The sequence below is a fragment of the Phialemonium atrogriseum genome (genome assembly GCF_030411735.1).
Source record: "Phialemonium atrogriseum strain 8032-3 unplaced genomic scaffold QBC33scaffold_17, whole genome shotgun sequence".
In the NCBI taxonomy this organism is placed as follows: domain Eukaryota; kingdom Fungi; phylum Ascomycota; class Sordariomycetes; order Cephalothecales; family Cephalothecaceae; genus Phialemonium; species Phialemonium atrogriseum.
Window position 1 is genome coordinate 161,051 of NW_026848154.1, and position 22,782 is coordinate 183,832.

The 22,782-nt window shown below is 57.3% G+C and overlaps 9 protein-coding genes across 9 annotated transcripts; 6 read left to right on the forward strand and 3 right to left on the reverse strand.

The window, feature by feature from the left end:
* The first annotated feature begins 296 nt into the window (after positions 1 to 296).
* QBC33DRAFT_542718 (ribose 5-phosphate isomerase) lies at positions 297 to 1,742 on the forward strand. Its single transcript, XM_060428302.1, has one exon. It carries the CDS (start codon positions 545 to 547, stop codon positions 1,607 to 1,609), a length of 1,065 nt encoding a protein of 354 aa, XP_060282072.1. The 5' UTR covers positions 297 to 544; the 3' UTR covers positions 1,610 to 1,742.
* A 339-nt stretch (positions 1,743 to 2,081) lies between these two features.
* Positions 2,082 to 3,642, forward strand: QBC33DRAFT_119122 (2-oxoacid dehydrogenases acyltransferase-domain-containing protein). Its single transcript, XM_060421965.1, has 2 exons — positions 2,082 to 2,508; positions 2,575 to 3,642. Exons 1-2 carry the CDS (start codon positions 2,194 to 2,196, stop codon positions 3,631 to 3,633), a joined length of 1,374 nt encoding a protein of 457 aa, XP_060282073.1. The 5' UTR covers positions 2,082 to 2,193; the 3' UTR covers positions 3,634 to 3,642.
* A 359-nt stretch (positions 3,643 to 4,001) lies between these two features.
* QBC33DRAFT_474677 (MFS general substrate transporter) lies at positions 4,002 to 6,236 on the reverse strand. Its single transcript, XM_060425232.1, has 2 exons — positions 5,422 to 6,236; positions 4,002 to 5,364 (listed from the first exon to the last, which is right to left on the reverse strand). The coding sequence occupies exons 1-2, from the start codon at positions 5,788 to 5,790 to the stop codon at positions 4,405 to 4,407; spliced, it is 1,329 nt and encodes a 442-aa protein (XP_060282074.1). The 5' UTR covers positions 5,791 to 6,236; the 3' UTR covers positions 4,002 to 4,404.
* A 243-nt stretch (positions 6,237 to 6,479) lies between these two features.
* On the forward strand, positions 6,480 to 9,031 carry QBC33DRAFT_454012 (uncharacterized protein; the record flags this gene model as incomplete). The annotated part of the gene is made up of 2 exons (XM_060424710.1): positions 6,480 to 7,076; positions 7,214 to 9,031. 2 exons carry the CDS (start codon positions 6,480 to 6,482, stop codon positions 9,029 to 9,031), a joined length of 2,415 nt encoding a protein of 804 aa, XP_060282075.1.
* A 592-nt stretch (positions 9,032 to 9,623) lies between these two features.
* Positions 9,624 to 10,475, forward strand: QBC33DRAFT_560301 (uncharacterized protein; the record flags this gene model as incomplete). The annotated part of the gene is made up of 1 exon (XM_060430047.1): positions 9,624 to 10,475. One exon carries the CDS (start codon positions 9,624 to 9,626, stop codon positions 10,473 to 10,475), a length of 852 nt encoding a protein of 283 aa, XP_060282076.1.
* A 1,351-nt stretch (positions 10,476 to 11,826) lies between these two features.
* On the forward strand, positions 11,827 to 13,139 carry QBC33DRAFT_119152 (uncharacterized protein). The gene has a single exon (XM_060421966.1). It carries the CDS (start codon positions 11,977 to 11,979, stop codon positions 12,811 to 12,813), a length of 837 nt encoding a protein of 278 aa, XP_060282077.1. The 5' UTR covers positions 11,827 to 11,976; the 3' UTR covers positions 12,814 to 13,139.
* A 1,610-nt stretch (positions 13,140 to 14,749) lies between these two features.
* Positions 14,750 to 16,165, forward strand: QBC33DRAFT_589683 (uncharacterized protein; the record flags this gene model as incomplete). Its single annotated transcript, XM_060431588.1, has 1 exon — positions 14,750 to 16,165. Exon 1 carries the CDS (start codon positions 14,921 to 14,923, stop codon positions 16,163 to 16,165), a length of 1,245 nt encoding a protein of 414 aa, XP_060282078.1. The 5' UTR covers positions 14,750 to 14,920.
* A 90-nt stretch (positions 16,166 to 16,255) lies between these two features.
* QBC33DRAFT_119233 (SET domain-containing protein) lies at positions 16,256 to 18,927 on the reverse strand. Its single transcript, XM_060421968.1, has 4 exons — positions 18,192 to 18,927; positions 17,837 to 18,127; positions 17,514 to 17,772; positions 16,256 to 17,450 (listed from the first exon to the last, which is right to left on the reverse strand). Exons 1-4 carry the CDS (start codon positions 18,603 to 18,605, stop codon positions 16,744 to 16,746), a joined length of 1,671 nt encoding a protein of 556 aa, XP_060282079.1. The 5' UTR covers positions 18,606 to 18,927; the 3' UTR covers positions 16,256 to 16,743.
* On the reverse strand, positions 18,928 to 22,454 carry QBC33DRAFT_119232 (ankyrin repeat-containing domain protein). The gene has a single exon (XM_060421967.1). The coding sequence runs from the start codon at positions 22,094 to 22,096 to the stop codon at positions 19,250 to 19,252; it is 2,847 nt and encodes a 948-aa protein (XP_060282080.1). The 5' UTR covers positions 22,097 to 22,454; the 3' UTR covers positions 18,928 to 19,249.
* Positions 22,455 to 22,782: the final 328 nt, after the last annotated feature.

The window sequence follows — 22,782 nt, forward strand, 5'->3', positions numbered from 1 at the left end:
CGCAGCCTCACTGGCGCGGATAAACTGGAGTTATGGATTGGAAGTTGACACTCGTCGATAGCGAGAAGCGCAAAAAGCCTCCACCGAAAAAGTGGAACCTTCACCTCAGCTTACGCAGTCCGATAAGTCACACAAAGCTAGCTGTAACCTCTGCCCAAGCAGCCAATGAAATTTCAAGACAGAGCGAGCTGTGGTTAGCCGCAAGGCCGCAAGGGAAGCACCAAATTACCGAATCTGTCTGTATCATTACTTCTTAAAGATCATAGACCCATCTTTGTTGAGTCTGAAGGTTGCCACAGAAAAGACTCATTCTACTTACTCTGAGCCTGCACCTATATTCTTTCAGCTTCCTTCCTTTCACACTGCCTGCAGCCCTTTGTGTCATGTGATATGCACTGCAAGGAACGAAACGCGTCTATCAGCCAATGGAAAGAGGACGTGATGCAACCACAGAAATTCTATAATCAATTAGATAATCAAGCAGGGATTACACTAAATATTGTCCTGCGCATAGCATTAACCCCAAGTCAAATGACTCAAATCTATGTCTCTGCAGAGGAAGACAGCAATTGGGCTTGAAGTGGCCTTACTGAGAACCCGGATTTGTTCCACGACTCCGCGATCTTATCGATCTTGTCAGACCTACCATCAGTCCTCTATTCCAGGCAAATCATCACCATTCTCAAGTCCCAAACTTCGAGCTTCTCAGCAACACATCTCTCTCAGCAGCAAAAGCCTCAGGCTTTCCAGAGGGACCATGTCAGCATCAGCAGCAAACCTCACTGTCAAAGAGCAAGCGGCGCTAGTGGAGAAATCCAAACGTGCAGCCGCCTTTCAGGCGGTAGAGGATTATCTGCAGCCTTTGTACCGTCATGTCGGCATTGGTTCCGGCAGCACTGTCGTCTATGTGGTCGAAGCCATTGCGGCCATTGGCACTGAGGTCACCTCAAAGATGTGCTTTTACCCCACTGGCGAGCAGTCGCGGCAACTGATTCTCAAAGCCGGCCTTCGCCTCGCCTACATACAAGACCTTCCCGCTGGCGAGGTGCTAGATGTGGCATTTGACGGAGCTGATGAGGTTGATGAGGAGTTGAACCTTATCAAGGGCGGAGGCGCTTGTCTGACGCAGGAGAAGATCGTTGCTGCCAGTGCGAGGAAGTTTGTTTGCGTGGCTGACTTCCGGAAGATATCACCGCGGCTAGGCACCGTCTGGACACAGGGAGTGCCAATCGAAGTCCTACCAATGGCTGCAGGGAGGGTTCTAGCAGAGCTCACCTTGATGGGCTCGATCAACCCCCGCATCCGCCCAGGATTACCGGGAAAGGCTGGGCCTGTTGTGACCGACAACGGGATGCTGATCATTGATGCCCCATTCACGCCCCTTTTACTGGCCAAGGACATGAGCGATGGAAAGGAGGGGACCTGGACGGTAGATTCGTTGGCGCAACGGTTGATCAGTATTGTCGGCGTTGTTGAGATCGGGTTGTTCCATGGCAAGAATGGGGACGAGATTGTTAATGGTGCTGGGGCTCAGAAGCCAGTAGCGGCATACTTTGGTCTGCAAGACGGTAATGTCGAGGTGCGGAAGGCAAAGGGCAGTTCTCAATAGGTTTTAGACGGATGCACACGAATAGACTGCAATTGAAGGCAACTGAACTCTCAATGTTGGGTATTCTGGGTGGCCCTGAGTCTCTATCTCGCCATATAGCTACGTAAATGCAGTACCTACGCATATGACCTGGCATTTGATCCCGGCCTGTTAAAGAATGGATCCATCCGATGTTTCCATGAGACGGAGGTACGACGGGTGAACGAATTTTGGCGGGAGTGGCTAATCCCAAAAAGGTTTAGCGCAGCAGAGCTGTGACCAGCAACGACCCCCGACGGACCTGGAACGGAGCTTCCCAACGAGAATTCCCACGCAAAAAAAAACTGGCCCCAGCGAGCGGCGCAAATCACCGTCACCATCAATTCGCCCTTCTCTCCCCTGACGCTCCGCCTTATTCCTCAATTGTCTTTCGTCCATCTTCAATTGACTCTCCAATCGATCCGAGGACGCTTGACGAGCCATACCACGTCTCTCGTGTGTCCGATCATTGGGAGCAATCCGTTCTTTTTTATACCGCTGGTGCCCTCCACCATCCCAGTAGAGAGCTATTTTTTTCCCACCTGTTTTCGCCCACCCTATCCAGAATGCTCGCACCAGTGCTCCGAAGGCAAGTCCTTCATAAATGCAGGACAGCCAGAGTTGTGATTCCCTACAGCCTGGCAAGATGGTACGCCTCATACCCGCCGCACACCGTCGTGAAGATGCCGGCTCTTTCCCCAACCATGACCGCCGGAAACATTGGCGCGTGGCAGAAAAAGCCCGGTGACACCATCGCTCCGGGCGAGGTGCTTGTCGAGATCGAAACAGACAAGGCCCAGATGGACTTTGAGTTCCAGGAGGAGGGTGTGCTTGCCAAGATTCTCAAGGAGACTGGCGAGAAGGATATCCCCGTCGGAAACGTAAGTCACTGTCCCCCTTGCCGTTTGCCCGTTGGGTCTAGGCACTGACCAAGCCTCTACCTGCAGCCCATCGCAGTCCTTGTCGAGGAGGGAACCGACGTCAGCGCCTTTGAGGGTTTCACCCTCAAGGATGCTGGTGGCGAGGCAGCCCCCCCGCCTCCCAAGGAGGAGTCGTCTAAACCATCCTCTACCCCGACGCCGGCGCCAACGCCGGCACCCGAGCCTGAGGAGACCGATTCCACTGGCAAACTGCAGACCTCCCTCGACCGCGAGCCGAATATGTCGGCTGCCACTAAGCGCCTAGCTATCGAGAAGGGCGTCAACCTGGACGGTCTGAAGGGCACCGGTTCCGGCGGCAAGATCACCGAGGAAGACGTCAAGAAGGCTGCGTCCGCTCCTGGTGCCGGTGCGGCTGCCGGTGCTCTGTACGAGGACGTCCCCACCAGTGCCATGCGGAAGACCATCGCAAACCGGCTGAAGGAGTCTGTCAGCGAGAACCCGCACTACTTCGTCTCCGCCAACCTTTCGGTATCGAAGCTGCTCAAGCTCCGACAGGCACTCAACAGCACTGCCAACGGCAAGTACAAGCTCTCGGTCAACGATTTCCTCATCAAGGCCATGGCCGTCGCCTGCATGAAGGTTCCCACCGTCAACAGCTCGTGGCGCGACGGTGTTATCCGCCAGTTCAAGACCGTCGATGTCTCGGTTGCCGTTGCCACCCCGTCCGGTCTCATCACTCCCATCGTCAAGGGCGTCGAAGGAAAGGGCCTGGAGAGCATTTCGGCCGCCGTCAAGGAGCTGGCTAAGAAGGCCCGCGATAACAAGCTCACGCCCGAGGAGTACCAGGGTGGCAGCATCAGCATTTCCAACATGGGCATGAACCCGGCGGTCGAACGCTTCACCGCCATCATCAACCCACCACAAGCTGCCATCCTGGCCGTCGGCACCACACAGAAGGTTGCTGTCCCCGTCGAGAATGAGGATGGCACGACCGGTGTTGCGTGGGAGGACCAGATCGTTGTCACCGCCAGCTTCGACCACAAGGTGATCGATGGTGCCGTTGGTGCCGAGTGGATGCGCGAGCTCAAGAAGGTGGTCGAGAACCCGTTGGAGTTTCTCCTGTAAACGCAATATCTCTCCGATCAACGCATCGTTGGATTGGGGAACCAACGGCTGGGCGCATCAGGCGCTTTGAAAGCCTCGATAGACATGCGTAGCAGGAAGCCAAGCAGGTGTTGGGGAGGGAGTCTCCTAAAATGAGTGGTTCTTACGCGGACGATGGCTTGATTGCTCCACTGGACCGAGGAGAAAACCGAGCAGGCCGGACCGGCATCCCCTCGATATCCCTGTACAATGACTGACTTCCTTCGAGTAATGCCGCATTTCGGCGGAATACAGAAATCTCTGTCTCTATGTACGATGGTCTTTGTTTGGCATATCATTATTCTCTTTAATCCAGTTGGTTTGTGATGGTATCCCTGAGAGTGATCTATGCCCACGATCGAAACAAGCAGCCTCGCTACATAATGTGAACTCCAGAAAATTGCCACTGGTATCATCCCTTCTACATTGGGTTGGCGCCCACGCCCACCCTGACAAGCGTCAGATTTCCTGTGGCGTCTCGAATCCAGATGCTGGTGTCTTTTTATCGACTATTCTCTATATTATGATTATCGATCTTACTCGTTTCCCACCTCCTTCTATCCCCCCTGTAAATGCCCAGAGAAGAGTTGCCATGAGCCAATCTATTTATGACATACCGCCAGTTTTTTACCGTGTATAAGCAATCAGAAGGGCGCCGTGCACATTCTATCTTACCCTCTGCCACGACGAGAACATCTATCCCACGCTACCCCAGCTCCTTTTTGATGTAGTTGATGCACACACAGATCCTCCCTAGATATTACCCCAGAGGCCTTTCTTGGTGGCCATCTTACACGCAAATGCAAGGGCCGCCCCAACCAACGTAAGGACGCCCCCGAAGATGGATATCTGGACGTAACCCCCGTACCTCTCCAGCAGCGCCCCCGTCGCGGGGGGTCCCACCAGCGCGGCCAGCGACGCGAAGGCCATGCCCTGGCCGAGATACGTGCCCGTCTCCTTGGGGTCCTCGGGGCACATGGAGAGCGCGACGGAGCCGCCCGACACGATGGCGCCGGAGCAGAAGCCGAAGAAGACGGCGAACGCGACGACGCCGGCCGTGCCGGTGACCTGGGGCCAGACGAGCACGAGGATGCCCGTGGTGGCCCCCGCGGCGGCGAGCATGTTGAGGCGGCCGAAGCGGTCGGCCAGGAAGCCCGGCAGGATGCGGCCGAAGATGGAGGCGCCGTTGAGCATGGCGACCAGGTACGAGGCCAGGGCCGGGTCGACGCCGATCTGGATGGCGAAGGAGGGCAGGAAGATGAGCGGGCTGAACATGCCGATCATGAGGCAGAACTCGGCGATGATGAGGGTGTTGAAGAGCGGGATCCGGAAGGGCGAGAGGAGGAAGAAGCTGGTGTCGCGGGGCGGCAGCCGGGCGCGGATGGCGACGCAGCTAAAGGCCAGGAAGGGGATCATGATGAAGCCGCAGATGCGCATGGACCAGGCGAAGCCGAGCGTCGACTCGGTTAGCATCTTGGCCAGGGCGATGGGGAAGATGACGCCGCCGAGCGACGAGCCCGCGAGCGCGATGCCCATGGCTGCGCCGCGCTTCTTGCTGAAGTATTGCGGCGTCGCAGCCATGGAGGGGAACATCAGCAGGCCGTTGGCGATGCCGGTCAGGACACCCTGGGCCAGCATGAACTGCCAGTATTCCTTGCAGAGGCTGGTCATCATTATGGCGAAGATGTAGAGGATCGCGGCGGGCCAGATCACCTGAGAGGACGGTTAGTATCCTTATTTGTTTGGGGCAGGTCGAAGAAAGGGGCTTACTTTGGGACCATAGCGATCGAACAAGGGGCCTCCGACAGACCCTGAGGCAAACAGAAGAAAGGACTGCAGTGAGCCGATCCAGGCAATCCTGTCAGGGGTCTCGTGCCGGAGCTGGTTCTCCATGTAGTACGCCTGGAATATGCCGAAGGAGTTGGTATAGCCGAGGGTGCAGAACAGGATACTGGCAGTGCCGGCGGCTACCATCCATGCTCTAGCGCCGCCCTCCGGGAAGTCGCTGATGTCGGATTTGGCCTCGATCGTGTCGACAGCGTGGTGCGATGAGCTGGTCGATGTTGGGTGAGACTTCTCGGGATCATGCTGTTCCAGGGTGCCCAGTGGGACTTCAGGGAACTTTGGCTCTGCAGACATATTGAGGAGAAAAAGGGGTATCTGTATCAATGATTCTGCTATCTATCGCGTCTCCTAATCCCGCCAGGGGTTGAGATCGAAGCGGTCGGTCAAGTTTGTGTCGAAGGGCAAGGGTATATGGTTCAGAACATGCTTTGAGAAGGCGAATGGAGCAGATACACCGTTCAGCTTCATGGCGACGCTGACAATAATATAATATTTGCCCGTCCGGTCCCCGGCAGCACCGTCACCACAGCCTGCGAATCTTCGGGCCATAGCGGACGACCACGGAGATTGATGACGAACCACTTACAAGGCTATATGAGCACAACCACCATCTTCCAGCCAGCGAGATGTAGCGTACCAATAGGAGAGAGCCAACTCTTGGATGAAGGATCGACCCAGTTAACACCGGTGGCCGGTCGGATCCGTAGGACCGAGCTAGTCCACCTCATCCTCCCATCCTCATGGAAGTGGGGCGCCGCGTTCGGGGATAACCCTTTTAGGTGGCTCGTGTCACGCCAAATCCCCGACCTCGCCCGAAAAATCGACTTACTGTTGACGCAAGCCCCTCCAAAGACCGAATCCCAACATTTCCCAAGTCAAAAGCACATCCGTTCCAGGCTGTGAACCAACCATAAGCGGGCTTAATCTGATCATCTGATAAGCTGCCACACGGAAACCCTTCCCCCTTTAACCCCCCCAGTCAAATGGAGCTCGAGGCCGAAACCGGGTCAAGTCCGTCTAGCACGCAGGAGCGGCGGAAACGCAACAGGCCGGCCCTCTCATGCATCCAGTGTCGCTCCCGGAAGATCCGCTGCGATCGAAATGAGCCGTGCGCTAGCTGCATAAAGTCCAAGATCGTAAATTGCACCTTCGAGGAGGCCCGTCGGCCAAAGCCAAGGCTATGGAGGTTATCGCCGGGACCGGCCGGTCAGGGCTCGGCCGAGGAGCGTACCGCCCTTCCCCGCTTCGGCGCGATGGACCAGACTTACGGGAGTCACTCCGGCCAGTTTCCCGCCGTCTCGGGAACGTCCCTGCCGGTTTTGAGCGGCCGGGCCTCCGAGACAACGCCTGCCCCCACTCCCGCCACCCACCTCTCGGGGGAGACTGCGAGCTCCGCCGTGTCGCTGGCTGAGCGAGTCTGCCAGCTAGAGCAGCAGCTAGCCGATACTTTGAAGCGCCAAGGCGGCTCGAGCGATATTCGGCCAGCCCATTTTGCAGATGCGGAGCCGTCAAACGTCCACGGCGTCCTGGCTAAGACGAGATACTTTGGCAAGAGCCATTGGATGAATGTGGCGAGATTTGTGAGTCTTCTCGAGACGTTATCCTGCTATATAGTCGTTCAAACATTCCCTCAAGTCGCCAGTTTGTCGTTTCTTATGTTTTTGCCCCCTCTCCCAATGCATCATGTCTTCCACGTTCGTCTCTAACATATTACCAGTTCCCTTTAATCGTGGGCATGGCCGAGAGACTTGAAAAAGATAAGACCTCGGATTATTACCATAAAACTCTGAAGTGTAAAAACATAGCCCGGTCCATCAAATCGCAGCGCCTTCCGGCCGAGTTCTCAGCGGGATATGGAAAGAACATCCCCCCCGAAAGGCTTGCTTATGAACTTGTTAGCGCATACTTTAGAACCTTTGAGACGGTCTACAGGGTTCTCCATGTTCCCACCTTCTGGCAGGAATATAAGAGATACTGGGAGAACCCACAAAGTGCGAGCCAGATGTTCATCATCCAATTCCAGCTTTGCATGGCAATAGGTACATGCTTCCAGGACAACGTCGCTTCTCTCCGACAGATGGCCTGCCAATGGATCTATGAGGCCCAGTTCTGGCTCGTGATGCCGTCGCAGAAGTCTCGAATGAACCTCGCCGGCCTACAGATCAGGTGTCTCTTGCACTTGGGTCGCGAAGCTTGTGGGGTCGGCGGCGACCTCACCTGGATCTCTGCCGGGTCCCTTATGCGGACCGCTATATACATGGGATTCCACCGTGACCCGGACAACCTTCCCAAGATGTCCACACAGAGGGCCGAGCTACGAAGACGATTGTGGGCAAGCATCTTGGAGATCGGTCTACAGTCCAGCATCGATTCTGGCGGGCCACCCCTGATATCGCTGAAAGACTTCGATACGCAACCGCCGTCGAACTTTGACGACGAACAGCTCACCGAGGATGACCAGTTTACCACTGTGCCAAGGCCTACAAACTCTTTCACTCAAGCAACTGTTCAGATAACCCTCTTGCGGTCCTTCCCCACGAGACTCGCCATCGCCCAGTTTGTTAACGACTTCCGCTCTCCAGCCACCTATGACGAGACTCTCCGTTGGAACTCGGAACTGTCAATCGCCTGCCGGGCGCTGTCGGCTGTTCTGCAACCTGCCTACGACCCCGCTGGCGTGCTGCCCAGACGCCTTTCGCTCTTCCAGCTTAGGTTGGCGGAGCACATGGTCCATCGCTTCTTCCTCGCGCTAAATCACCCGTGGCTCGGGTTGGCACAGCAAAATCCCGCCTACTACTTCGCCAGGAAGATGTGTGTGGAGACCTCACTCAAGCTGCATCGCGGCTACGCCACCTCGTCATCTGTCGGCGAGTCAGGCGTAGCGAACCCAGCGGATGATTTTGTGCGGCTGTCGATATCGGGCGCCGGCGCCTTCCGGTCGGTGCCGATGCAAGTTATGATGACTTTGGCACTCGAGTTGCTATGGCAGGGACTCGAGGACCGGTCATTCCGGCAGAGCATGAACATGGATCAACAGCTCGACCGACCGGGGTCCGCCGTCGACGCAGACCTGCACTCATCTGCCGGGATGGGCAGCGGAGCGGCGCCGCGAGCCGAGCTGCTCGACGCGGTGAAGTACTCGGTTGGCTACACGGAGAGGCGGATCCGCTCCGGCGAGACCAACGTCAAGGGCCACATCTTCGTCAAGGCTCTCCTGACGCAGCTGGAGACACTCCAGCGCGGGGCCAGCGATGCCGAGATATCGCGGATCACCTTTCACAGCGTGGGCGAGTCGCTCTCGCGCTGCTGGGACCTCTTGAAGGAGTTGGCAGGGGAGCAGACGACGCCGGACGGGTTTGGCGAGGAGCCCGCTGCCGGCTCGGCGGAGCAGCTTGGAGGTGCGACGGGCGAAGGCTTGGGGCTTGGCGACATCGGGCTCGGGTTCGGGTTCGGGATGGACAGCGAGTGGGACTGGGAAGACTCGGTCAGTGCAAGAGCTTTCATGTCGACCCCCCTCCCCATTCATTTCGTCTAGCCACTGCCACGCCGCCGTTCGTCCGCCGTCGCCAGGCCTACTGACAACCTACTTACAGCCAATATACGAAGGTCTGAACTTCAATTTCAACTTCGGCAACGTAGACCTCGTCGGCGCCAACTGAGGATGGGTATGCTTTGACCATTTCCTGGACAGCTCACATGTCGTCCATCTCTGGCTCCTAAGCTTCAGTATGCGCCACATTCTCCTTAGATATTCGCCGTACGGTTTGCACGGTTTTCGAATAGAGGTCTAGCCTCATCCTGGTATGTAACAGGCTTGTCGCTCTTGTACTATCACAGCGGAGATACAGGTGTGCTAAATTGTATCATTTTGCCTTTCCATAGTGGCTGGCGCCAGAGCTACCTTCATACCTACCTAATACCTATATGGTTAGGTAGGTAGGTTCCCATCGCCAGGCAGGCACCCACGCTCACCCTCGTCCTTCGTAACTGCCATTCTCTCATTCTACCCACGGCACATCGACCGACTTTGGCTTCCCTTAACAGATCCTGCTTTTCTCCACGACATACATTGTATCGAATTCTGCAGAACCGGCCTTTGGACTCCTTCCAGCTGCAACGTCACGATCATGGTCCGCGCCGCCCTCAACAGCCTTCTGGCTCTCTCGCTCGCCTCCGCAGCATTCGCCCATCCTTTCATTGAAACTGCATCTGCCAACTACACCGCTCGTCCCACCAAGCGCCCAGATGTTACGGATATAGCCAGTCAGAACGCCGAGGTCGACGCACCCACCCGGAATGGACTTGGCGGCGATGATATTATCATGGACATCCTGGAGTTCTGTCGCCTTTCTATGGCGGGAAACTACTCAGAAATCTGCGGGACCCTGAGCGGGCTTCCCGCTTCACCTGGGGCCGAGACACGAGCCGAGCCCCGCATCACGGACGGCGTTGTTTGGGGTGGCAAGCCCGGAGTCCAGCCCCGGATCAGTTCTCCTTCAGGGCCCACTACGATGCCCGGGGATCCAGACTGGATTCCTTTCGAACCGCAGATCACAGTGACCGTCGTCAACACCGAAGACCCAATTTCAACTGCCTTCGTCCCAGACCCGACAGTGACCGTTTGCAAGGCCGTCAAGCCAGTCCTCCCCGCGCCGACCAACCACGACGGCACCCTGACGCGCTACGTTTGGACCGCGACTGTCACGGAGTCGGTGAGGCATTGGTGCCCGACCTACTGCGGACCCTCCCTTGCCCTGGAGACTTTCAGGGTCGGGGGGCAGGGACCCGTGGCAGTGCGCCCAACCACCACCATCACCATTCTCGCGGAGAGAACGGCGACCGTGGCCGGGTGCCCTTGGTCTTCCTTAGCGGCCCGGCCAGGCGGAACAGGGACCCACACCACCACCCACACCGTCACATCCACCATCCCCTTGGCCGGCTCCTGGTTCCTGACGCTTAGCATTCCGGCGGGACGTTGATGCTCGCTCGCCTTTCGTCTATATACGCAATTTGGGAAAACTCGGCTGGTGCTGAAGGCACCCGTTACACTGCCTAGACCTTCGTTCGTTGCCTTCAGACCCAACTATACATATCTGGGAAAGGTCGGATCCGTCGGACCGGCTGGGATCCTTTGGTCGGCTATGCCCACCCCGGCTATTGACGGCTTGTGTGTATTTTATCTTGTATCGCCTCTGTGCGTAGGGTAGAGAGGAAAAGTGGCTGTCTCGGTATGTCTTATGGTGTACAATTACAACAGGAATACGTTGATCGCCTGTGGTGTTCGTGCCGGCTAGGGTGTTGGGCGGCTATACTACATTGCACTGCTTCAAGGCGCTGAATGAGAAGTGCCCTGTCTTCTTTTCCCACGTGGGCTAGCTACCTAGTTAGGTACCGTCCTTCACAGTCCAGGGGGCCTCGAACTTTGTAATAGTCCAGGTTAACCATCCATGTCCATGTTGAATGCCAGGCAGGCTTCCCATTTCCCATCATCGATCGGCGAAAGGCTTGGCGGCAGTCGGAAGTGCACAGGTTACCCAGGCAATCCTCATCCAACCCCTGCCAACCCCTGCCGACCACAAAACCACCTGGGTGTTTCCGCCTTGGACTAATCCGAAGCGATGCGACGTGCGACGGTTTGTCCTTTTTCGGGTCCGCGGAGTACAAGAGTCGCCTGGCCACGAGAAGGGGTGGTTTAATATGTTATTTGATTAATCCGGGCGAACATGGAGATTGGGGGCCTCTGCAGCCAAATTTAGCCGGCCAATGGGATCCTGATTCCATCTTTCCATGGTACCTTCCACCGACGTTCTCCTCTATGAGTAAATTGCCCAGGTCACTGTCACGTCGCTCTTTCCATTCACGTGCGTCCGCCTCTCAGCAACAGGTGGGGGCTTCGAGATGGGAAATAGCAACCCGCTCTCGTCTCCCAGGTAGGTCCATCCTGGTCTTGCTTCTCCCTAACCCGCACTGCCACCGGACCTCGACTGGCGTCCTTTTTGGACTTGACAAGGGCCCCCATCTGCAGCCCATCCCCCGGTTTAAGTCGACTTTCCGCCCACTTCCTCCTGCAGACGCTGGTAACACCCAGCTCGAGCAAGGCAGACGTCACTTGGATCGCATCAGCACATTCCTGTACGAACTACACCCCTACACCCCTTACACCCTCTACACCACCATCTGAGATGCCCCTGCCACGCGACTGCAACGCTCCCATGGATACCACAACCTTGGCTCGCCAGCCACTCTCGTGATTTTCTGCTCCGACCCATCCAGCCTGCCCGACTCGGCGGCACTGTGTCCGAGGCACCGCGACGCTGGTGTCCGCCCCAGCCATTATATATAGATCTGGGCTGAGTCAACCTAGAGGTTCGAGGGGCTGGAGTGGAGAACAGACTCAAACACCATATTCAGCACTTACCAGGCGAGCTGGAGAGCTATTGACTGTCATCTGATACACACACCCGCGCGCATCAGCTCACCATGGAGCTAACAAGACTTGTGGCTCTGGCTGTCGTTCTGTCTCGGGGACTGTCCTCACCTGTGGTCATCCCCGAGTCGCAGGCAGACGGGCCTCTGTTCTTCAACCATCTCCGCAGGGATGCCGTGTCGGAACCGGAAGGAGTCACAAATGTCCAAGGAGCCCAGGGCGCTGTCTGGCCAAGGCGTCCAGCCAGGGAGTGCACAACGACCATTTCTGAATCGGGGGTTAATCCATGCATAACCCTTAATGAGATCCAGACGATTCACCCATCAACAAGCACTCTTTATACGCACGTCGATTGCAACGGATGTTCCGACGTCTACGTGAAGAAGGAGATATATTACTGCCCTCTGATGACGGAAACCAGACAGACGACAGTCCTCACGCCCGCAACGACGGTGTCCACGGTGTGCGCGCCGTCGACAGCCCTGGACGCGAGGGATCCAGCATTTACCGGCGCAGGCTTCCACGCCGCGGCTAGCCCGTCGCGACCGGCGCCTGCTCATCCCGCCACCATCACGTCCGTCCCGACCGGGAGCGCAACCACCACCACCAATCCCAGGGCAAGACCGAGGCGCGGGCCGGGGAAGAAGGACGCCCGGGACGGCCTCGACGATGTGGCGTCGTGCCCGACGACTTTCGTGGTACAGCCGCCGCAGAGCGCGGGCAGCATGACGACGCAGTACGAGCAGTGGGCCACGTCTACGGTCGAGCTCGACTGTGGGGGCTGCCCGCTAGTGATCAGCACGGCGCTGGCGGGGTACGGCCCCGCGGGGAGATTTACGGAAACGCTCACTGTGCCGGTTGGGACGACGACGGTGTATGCTTGCCAATGAGGCGGGTTCGAGGTTCGGCATCGGTTGTTTATTTGTTGCTTTGATTGCCGATGCGTCAACGTGGAAAGGAAAGATGTGGGCATGCTGGGTGGGGGGGAAAGGATGCGGATACCCGGATAGCTTGAGAAAAAAGGGGGTGACATGGAAATGGGGTTGTTTCTCTTGTCTGATCTCCATTGCTGGGAGTTGGCACAAAATCTATGGCGTCTACGTGGTCTTGCACTTGGGAGTGAGGAACATGGGGGTTCTGTCTTGAGCCAGGTGATGGTGTTGCGGGGTCTCGTGTCAAATCTCCCCATTTCCCAATAAAATAGTGTAACAGATATCAACATCGACATATGTCATGTCTGAAACGAAGCCAAACCGACCTCAAGTTTCTAGTTTCTAAAAGGACTCGAGGTAAGGAGTAGTTATTATCGCCAGAGGCATCACGTCGACAGACTACAATATTCTACCAGAATTCTCTCTCCTGCCCACGGCCTCAGCGGAACAAGAGGCCGGGATGAGAAGCCAGAGAGGGTCTGACAACCCAGAGAGGGTCTGACAACCCTCAAAACAGCAGGGTACTTGCAGTACAGACGTTCGTCCTTCGTCCGCGAAGGTTCCGACTCCCAAATCTGGAACTGCATGGAACCCAGAGGAATGGTACCAGGCTCCCGGCTCCAGGTTCCGAGGAGCAATCACCGGAATTCCATTGCGAAAAGGACGGACCCACGTTGAGAAATTCGTCCATCCTCACGCCTCAGTCAGTCAGTCAGTCAGTCAGTCACACTCGGTTATTAAACCGGGTACCAAGGGAAGCAACTTTGGAGCCGCACCTGCCGAGACATGACTTGCCCTTCCCGCGTGTGTGTGGACGAAAAAATAGAGGCGGGAGGAGGGGAGGGGCGATCAGATTGCAGAAGCGGTCCCGATTTAGATATTTAGTTTATGTGGTCGGCCCGTCGAAGTGCCACGTTTTGGGCCTGCCTACATTGGGTGTTGGCATTACTCAGTTCTGATCTGGACGGCGGACACGGGAGAGGTGTCCCTGCAGGCGTGATGAAGGTCTGTCTGTGACTTGAGGCCGAAGCTGAGTAGTAGCGCACAAAGTTCGGGGTTGTTGAGGAGCATCTCGGAGCCGGGACAGTCGGTACTCAGCCCACGACCTCGTCTCGATGTTAGATGCCCTCGGTGACGGGTATGTGGTTCCGCCGAGTAGGGCGCATCCCACTTGAAATGACGGCGGAATACCGCGGTACAGCCCAGGGTTGGGGGCTATCTTCTCTGCGTAATTGTTGGATCTCAATCCGGGGTCCCGGGTTAATATGTGCAGGTAATTTGCTGATTCGATGACGTCCGAGACACCATATAGCCTATGTCCCACGGCAGCCACCCACCTCGACAGGATAGCGACCCTAATTTATACCGGGAAAATGGGAGACCCCCGTTGGGTTGCAGCCAGAGAATGTCGCCGTCGAAGCTTGTTTTCATGACATGTGACCAAGTCCCGGCTGTGGTCCCCCATTACCCCTGGAACATTCCAGATCGATCTGATCCGCAGGCACCTTCCGGATGGAACTGAATATTTCTGTCCTAGCTGGCAGGTGGAAAGACCTGTATATTCAGCTGAGAAATTCAGGTCGTACAGAACAGATTGGCCACTCTCCTCTTGGCAAGGGTTTCCATGGTTTGGTCTGCTTTTGCTTCCTGATTCGACGGTGGCGGTAATATTGTCATTCGCCCGAGCTAGCACAACACTACCTGCGTGGCCAAGATCACACATCTCATATGAGACTCATACGCCTCCCCGTGGTTCCTTTGACGTTGCTACTTCATATACGTTCCCCGCACGAGCGGCCGGGCGTTGTTGGGATCCTACGAACCGAAGGAAGGGGCGCTGTGGCTCGTCGACTGGTATCGTAGCACCATGATCGTATACTCCATATGAGCTATCTATCTTGCGGTGTGGGTGCCGATCATGACAACAACAAACTCCAGGAATGAACCAGATTATCCCTATATATATAGATGGATATATATGTTCGCCTCTTTACGCTACAGGACTCAGACCTGGTAACTACTCTTGCGCAGGACTAGCTCCCCCTCCGGTGCATAAACGAGGACCATGACTTCGTTCCTACCACTCTGCCTCTTGGCGCTGGTTCTCGATGCCTCCGCCAATCCACTCCCGGTGCCGACCCCCCCGCCCCTCGGCACCACCTCCGCCAGCGGGGAGTCGCCGTTCGCGACGCCGACATGCACCACGACCCTGACAAAGCTGGTCGCCGGGTTCCAGGGCGAGTGGACCCCCTCGATCCTGAAGACGGTCTACACGACCACCGAGACGGTGTACTCGCGGGTGCCGTGCGGCGGGTGCGCCCTGGCCATCACGGCCGATTTCGCGGGCGCCTTCGGCGGACTGGGGCCAGTGGAAATGGTCACGGGAACCACCACGGCGACGGAGCCGTTCAGCACGACGCTCACGGTGTGCTCCGCCGACCCGTCCTCGCCCCCGCACCAACAGATCCCCCGGGATGGGCTCGACGTCCGGCAGGATGAACCGAGCACCGCGGCAGAATGCACGCACACCCAGTTCGTGCCCATCACGCCACTGTTGATGTCCGAGCATACCAGGACCATCTACACGGCGACGGACACCATCACAAGCCACATCGACTGCAGCGGCTGCAACCTCGTCCACGTGTCCACCGTCGACTACCTCAACCCGGGCCCAGTGATCCACTTCACGACCACCCTAACAGCCGAGTCGCCCAGCGCCGCGACGACATACGCCTGCCTCCAGACCCGCAGCTTTATCACCCCGCCGACAACCCGCACCCTCCCAGTGGAACCAACCGCCTCGGCCGCTGACGCCCCCCTCCGCCGCCGCGACGACCAGCCCCAACCCACGACCACAACAACAATCACAAAAACTCTCACCCGGACAGCCTACTCCGCAACCGTGACCGCCGTCGTGACAGCCACCGACTGCGGACCCGTCAGCGCGGCCGACGGCCCGCCGGGCGCGATACCCAGACGACAACGACGACAGGAGGGAGACGACGGGATCGCAACAGTCTACGCCACCGTCGTAGCCGTGGTCGACGGCGAGGGGATGTGGACGCGCACTTCGTTCCACTGCGCCGACACCACCGACGTGTCGTTTACGCACCCGCATCCGCACCCGCCGCCGCCGCCGCCTACGCCGACGGCCGGGAGGGGAATGTTCGGAGGGTTGGTGCCGGGGCCGGTGATGCTGGTCCCAGCGGCGGCGGGGACGGAGGCGGCGACTAGGCCGCCGAGCCGGCCGCCGCCGCCGGCGAATCCGACGACGGTTACCTCGACGGTTAATCTTGGGGGTCGGTCTTGACCGGGGGGGGTGAGAGACTGGGGGGTTTTCGGGAAGGAGCGATGGTTGGTTGAGTGCGGCTTGGGGGGGGGGGGGGGGGGGTGGGTTGGGGTGGGTTGGGGAGAGACTGCCGGATCGGTGTTATCCGAAGTAGTACGGTTCGACACTGAATGTTTCACGGATGATGCTGAGGCGCAAAAGAGTAACTTGATTCACGACTGGGTCCCGTACTTCTGGAGGAAATTATTGCTTGGGAATATGTTCAGGGGCATATTCAGGGGCTGGTTACGAAATGGGAGCAAAGGGCTGAATACTCAGGGGTAGGTAGGAAAATAAATCCATCGATTATTCTCAGCAAGAGCTAGCTTAGCACTAATTATTATGCCTCCTGCTTATGGCAATGCAGGAAAGGAAGGTCCTGCCTGGTATTACCATAACATGCAAGTTCTAGCTTTTGTATTTACCAAGACTGACTGTCATACCGATGAATCAGCCACTACCTTCGGAGAATGCCTTCTCAAGAAGCCAACCCGGGGGAGTTCATGCGCCGCTTGCCGAACGAATCTGGCGCAATGCCCCAACAAACGGCCAGAAGTCATTCACGGTAGACTGACCCCATGGATCTCATCGATACCAGCCCAGGCCAGCAGCTTCCCCTGCACCCTCACAAACTCCTTCTCAAACTCCCCCGTGCCCGGCTTAGTGCCGGGGACCACCTCGGCCACCATGCCGGCCAGCGAGTCGTGCAGCTTGCCGACAGCCACGACGAACCCCGACTCCAACCCAAACACCCCAGCGGCCTCGGCGCGCAGACGGCCGAGAATCCCGCAGGCCAGCAGCATCGCCTCGGGCGGGGTGACGCACACAGACGTGGTGGTGGCGGTGGCGCCGGTGACCACCAGCAGGATGCGCGCCAGGTCGAGGAGGTTGGCGACCCAGTCGGGCCCGGCGCGGTGGTACCGGGTGGTGGGCAGCGTCCCCCTGAGGGCGTTTAGGAGCGCGGGGCGCGGCTTGTCGTCGCGGCGGCTGTAGAGGAGGGCCAGGGTCAGGCGGGCGTGGGGCAGCGGGTCGATGTGGGCGGGCCAGTCGCCGGGGGGGAAGGCTTGGCAGGTGATGGTGCGGAGGGACGTCTCGGCGTTGTCGACGTCGAAGGCGCGGTGGGGCGGCGTACTTTGGAGGAGGGCCTTGTTGGTGTCGATGAGGAGGCGGAGGATGTCGTCCTGGGCTTGGTGTAGCTTGTTCAGTTTCGTGGGGTCTCGGTCGAACATCTCCGTGTGTTCTTTGTGCTCGTCGCTGCAACGTTTGCCTATTGAGATGTTTAGTAAGGGCATACACGACCACCGATTCCGTCAAGGGCAAGATCATTTACAATAGCAGTCGAAGAAATGCTCCTTCTTGAGCGCTAGCCTCCGGTGATATACGTCGGTCGGCATAGCCACGTAGGACACTGTAATCTCCTCGCCGGCGCAGATCGGTCGAAGCGACCGGACGTGGATTTTACCTCCTTCATGGAATACGAAGGCATTGGGGTCGCACGAATGGTTGATGACCGAGGCCACAAGGTCGAGACCCAGTGCGTGTGGCTCCTTGCGCCCCGCCGAGCGGATTCCAATGGCGTTGGTCATGATCTATCAAGCGACGGGTTAGCAAAACTAGCTATCCTCATCGTGGGGCATGGGACAGGGGGCATACCGCTGGCACCAGACGCCACACAGCTCGCAAAGCCAGTTTGGTCTGGGTCATCTGGCGGATTGCCATGGCAACCTCGTAGATGTGGGTTGCCTCATCCGAGTCGGCCAAGTAATCCACGAAATGGTTCTCCAACAGATTCAAGGCCTTGCCCATGCCGCTTGTCACGAGGTCTCGGTTCTGCCAAAACAGGATGCGGTAGGCGATGAGGTGATGGGCGGGAATCGGAGGTGCATCTTTCAGTATCTTACACTCGTCTTTGTGAAACGCTTTCCACGCTCTCTTATGGCAAGCCTGGAGTCACTCGAGTCAGCGTGGCCATGACACAGGGCATAGGTGCCCGACCGGTAGAGCTCACCGTGGAACAGAATCTTGCCACCCTGCAACCCGAACAACGCTTGGTCGCGGCTGTAACATCATCGCCCGCGCAAAATCGACCCTCTTCATGGTGAATCCGGCTGCCCGTGTCTTCAAGGCAGTAGTGGCAGACGGTAGTCTGGTAAGGCTCCACGCATACGAAAGGGATCTGAGACCGGAAGATTTCCTCGCCATCCATGATATCTTTGGTGACAAAGAGGCCCGAGCCTGGACTCGCAATCTGGGAGGCGGCAATCTTGAGTGGCACTGTCGCAGTCACCGTCCCGAGCATGTACGTGCAGACGGCCGGGTCCTCGTGGAATGCTGTCCGTGCCGGCCGGTAGTCATCATCCTCGCTATCATCACAGCTGGCCATCTTACCGTCCCATCCATGGCTGGCATTGGAAGGTTCCATGTTGGGCTTGATATTGGCAGAGATATCTAGCTTTCCCGTCAAACTTGTCGGAGTCGCTTTTTATCTCTCTCGGCGCGGAGAAAAAGTTTTTGGTTGGAGGAAGGAAACAACGGTAGGGCTTGAAAGGGGAAAAAGGATTTATTTGTCTGTTTGTGGAGGGAAGGCGCTCGGCAAGCTGCAGCTCCTTGGTTTGCACTTTCCAAGATACCTTAGATACTTGGGAGGGGAAGAAGAAAACCCCAATTTCCAGGCAGAGATTGAAGACGGATTTGATTGTTGAAGGTGCTGTAGACTGCCTGTTTGCTTCTCACAATCCTGTCATATAATCCTCTCTGAAGTCTCACCTGGCCCGTGTGAAGTCTAGTCAATCCGGCAGGTGTGAGATATCTCGGAGGATACTGGTTTGGCGAATATGTTAAGTATAGATAAATTATTACTCGCCTATGTATGTAGAGGTGGTATACGGACCTCCCAAGCACCTAAAAATAATCAGTGAAAAGGATCCGCTCCCAAGACAAACGAAATATCGACGCCGACCGGCGCCAGCAGATGACGGGCTGAACTTTGCGTTCGCCACTGACATTTGACCCTATTCACACACACATACACATAAATAACCTCCCCCCCCGCCCTCCTCGTCGATCTCACGGCCGCCAGACGTCGCCAGGCCTGACCTTCTTGCGCGGTTGGGGTAGGAACCTCAATTCCTTACAGCCGCAGGACGCGTCGATGAGCTGCACCGTGTTTGCGAGCGCGTTTGCCTCGCTGCTACACTTGCCCTTTGGGGGCAGCATATCCACGAGCAGGTCGGCGATCGACTGGCCCAGCTTATTCTTCTTGTTGATATCCACCCCAGGGCCATACAGGATCTTGACGAAGCGGGAACAGTTCCGGGCCAGGTAGATGTTCAGAGACGTCATCTGCAGCAGCACGGCGAGGGGCGTATCACCGTTGTCGTCGAGTTCGGTCAGGCTGGCTCCTGACTCAATCAGTGTGTCGAGCATCTTCTCGATCAGAAATGGCATGACCGAACGATCCCGGATGGTGTGGTGGAGGTAGCATCCGTTTTCTGCCCGGGCGTCGCCGCGCAGAGGTTGCCTTTCTAGCAGGATGGATACTAGCTTGGCCGATCCCAGCTGGATCGCCTTGACGAGCGGCCTCGCGTAGGAACGGGTTGGGTGGGAGAGATGGATATTGGCGCCACGGTCTAGGAGGATACGGACAAATTGTCGAAGGTCGGCGCTGTGGAGGCACGAGTGTCCGTATCTCTCGATGAATATGCTCAGGGGACATTCACCACTCATGCTGGTGGCATTTACATCGGCTCCGCCTTCGATCAGGTAATACGCCATGTCCCACTCCCCTAGAAAGACGGCCTGGCGCAGGTGATCGCTACACATCTCACGACTCATGGCCGGGAGTCCCCGAGACGAGATGAGCCGAGCAGCCTGGAGGGCGGCGCGTCCTCCTTCCTGAAGGAGGTCGTTGAACACGGAAGGATCCGAGGTGAGCTCTCGGTTGACATCCAGGTCGAGGACGAAGTTCAATGCTGGGTCCGCGGCGCCTGTTCGGTCCATGAGCACGTGTTTGAGCATTGCCAGGAGCTCATCGCGTTCTATCACGCCACGTATATATCCTCGGCGAACAAAGATTTCGCATGCTTCAATGTTGCGGGCCTGGAATGCGAGATGGAAGGGCGACTGGCCGTCGTTGTTCTGTGCCAACACGAGTTGGTTGGCGGATGGTTGGTTCAGGAGAAGGCGTAGGGCTTGTATTTGGAAGTTCTTGTCGCGGTTCCCGTGGAAGATGAGGTGAAGCGCGGTGTCCCCATGGGGGTCAACGTCTCCGATGCGAGCGCCGGAACGGAAGAGTTCGTTGATGATTTGGGCGAGGGTGGCGTCATACTCACGCTGGGGAGCGTTGGGCAGGAGAGTCGGGGGACCCAATAGGGCCATCATGACGGGGTTCCTGCCGACGGCATTCGTCGCATGGACATCGGCTCCGGCCTTTATCAAGGCCCTAACTGCAGGCAACACCCTGTTCTGCGCTGCTGTAATCAGAGGCGTGTCTCCGGAACAGTCCCTCTCGCGGAATGATGTGCCCTGGGCTATCAATATGTCCATCAACCTCATTCGCTCCATTGCCTTGTCCTCGTCATCCAGTATATTCGCTTCGCTGCCTTCTGGGAGGAAGGGGCGGGCGGACGACATGCAGCAGAGATGTAAGGGGGAGAGTCCTTTGCGGTGACCTGACCCGGTAGCAAAGAAGCCGTGGGTGGGGTTGGCGCCAAGTCCGATCAGTCTCTCAGCGATGTCGAAACGACCGAGTCTGCACGACTCTCCTAGCGGGGTGATTGTGCAGTAGGGCTGGAAGAAGTCGATGTCCAGGTTGATATTGGCACCCATGTCGAGGAGGAGAGGAATGGTGGAATCCCACCTGCCCTTTGCATAGGCATAGTAGAAGGGAGTCAACGTTCTGACGTCACGGACGTCAACCTCGCTCTGATAGCCCTCTACTAGCAGATACCTGACTATCTCTACTAGTCCCATCCCGGCAGCATGATGAAGGGCTGTGCTGGCAGCGTCCTGCAGCGTCGCTGACGACAGCCCTCCGGGGCCCGCTTCCATGGTGCAGCTGGCACCACGAGACAGGAGGAGCTTCGCCGTTTCCGGGCGGGAGTGGCAGATGGCAATGTGAAGCGGAGACCACGTCGGTGAACACCTGTCCTCGTACGGAGTAGGGCCTTCCAAAGCATTCAGGATGCCAGCGGCACGCTTGCAATCGCAGAAGTTCTCTGAGAAGGAATCGAGGGATGCTCCGTAGTCAAGCAGGACCTCGACGGCCTCATTATGGCCCCCCCTGGCGGCGAGATGCAGTGGTGTGAAACTGCGGACGACAAAGTCCGAGGCCGAGACGGCGGCGTCACTGTAGCCCAGCGTGGACGAATCGGCATCGCTGTCATCGGACATCAGATCGTCGGGATCAGAGCTCGACAGATCGCCCCACTCATCATCCGAGTGTCCCTCTGTGCCATCGGACATAGTACCCCAACTATCGACATTGGACATGGGGCTGTCGAAGTCGACCGTGGTTTCGGCGCGGCTGCCGTCGGTCGTCGGCGACCATCGGGTGTAAGTGGAGGCGTCGTCAGTGGAACTCCAACCGTTGGGGTTATGGCCGTCGTCAACGGCGCTTCGAGCGGCCGCGATGGACTTCTTCCAAACCTTGACGTGCTGGGAATCGGTGAAGCGGAAGTTGGGGTTGGAGCCGGCAGCGAGGGCGTTTCGTACTGTGCCAGCAACTCCGCAGTGCGAGGCCCATGCCAAGGGCCAGACATCGCCGCGGGCGGCAGCAGTCTCGTATAGAATGGGGTTAACCGTCTCGTGGAACTTGCGGTTGGTGCAGGCGAGGGAGGAGAGGTCCTTCAGTTTGTCGAGGTTATTGGCGACAAAGAAGATGAGTTCGGTCGGGAGATTGGCAATCGACGGCATCGTAGGTGAGCCGGTAGGTCATCGAAAAGGGGATAATTTACAGAAAGGGAAACCCTGAAACAGCAACTAGTGAATTGCCGGGATGTCGGAGAGCGGGTGCGATGCGATGCGGAGTCGTCAATTACGAACTACCTGCTAGCAGTAATTCCATAGGTCGGGTGTCGAGTGGATGGGTGCAGGAGAGGACGGCAGCCGGCATTGGCGAGAAGGATGGAGAGGCTGCTTGATGGAACATGAAAGGAGAGGTTGGACGAGGTGAGGTGAGCAGAGTGGATCTGGGCTCCAACAGCTCCCAAAGCTGAAAACTGGGGTGCGATGGCAGGGTGTAATGGAAGGAGGGGATTCTCTTGGCCTGGTGATCTTCGGTGCATGATCTTCATCCAAAATGACCCACTTGAGCATGGACCCAGAGCTTGGACCCCCCATCTGCCAGCAAACTACTGGCCATTTGAGCAACACAACCACCACCTTAAACAGCCTAGCCTGCTGTGATCGGCCCTGCACCTTTACGTGGGTGACATCGAACCATTCTTCCCCCCGTCAAGGATTATTCTTGTTGGCTATTTCATCGCCGTGGAAACATCCTCGTGGCGTTTTTAGGGGATGCGCAGATTAATTATGTGAGGCTCTGCCGAAATAAGCTCGACCCTGACTTCCTTACTGAATCGGCAGGATGTGCAGCCGAC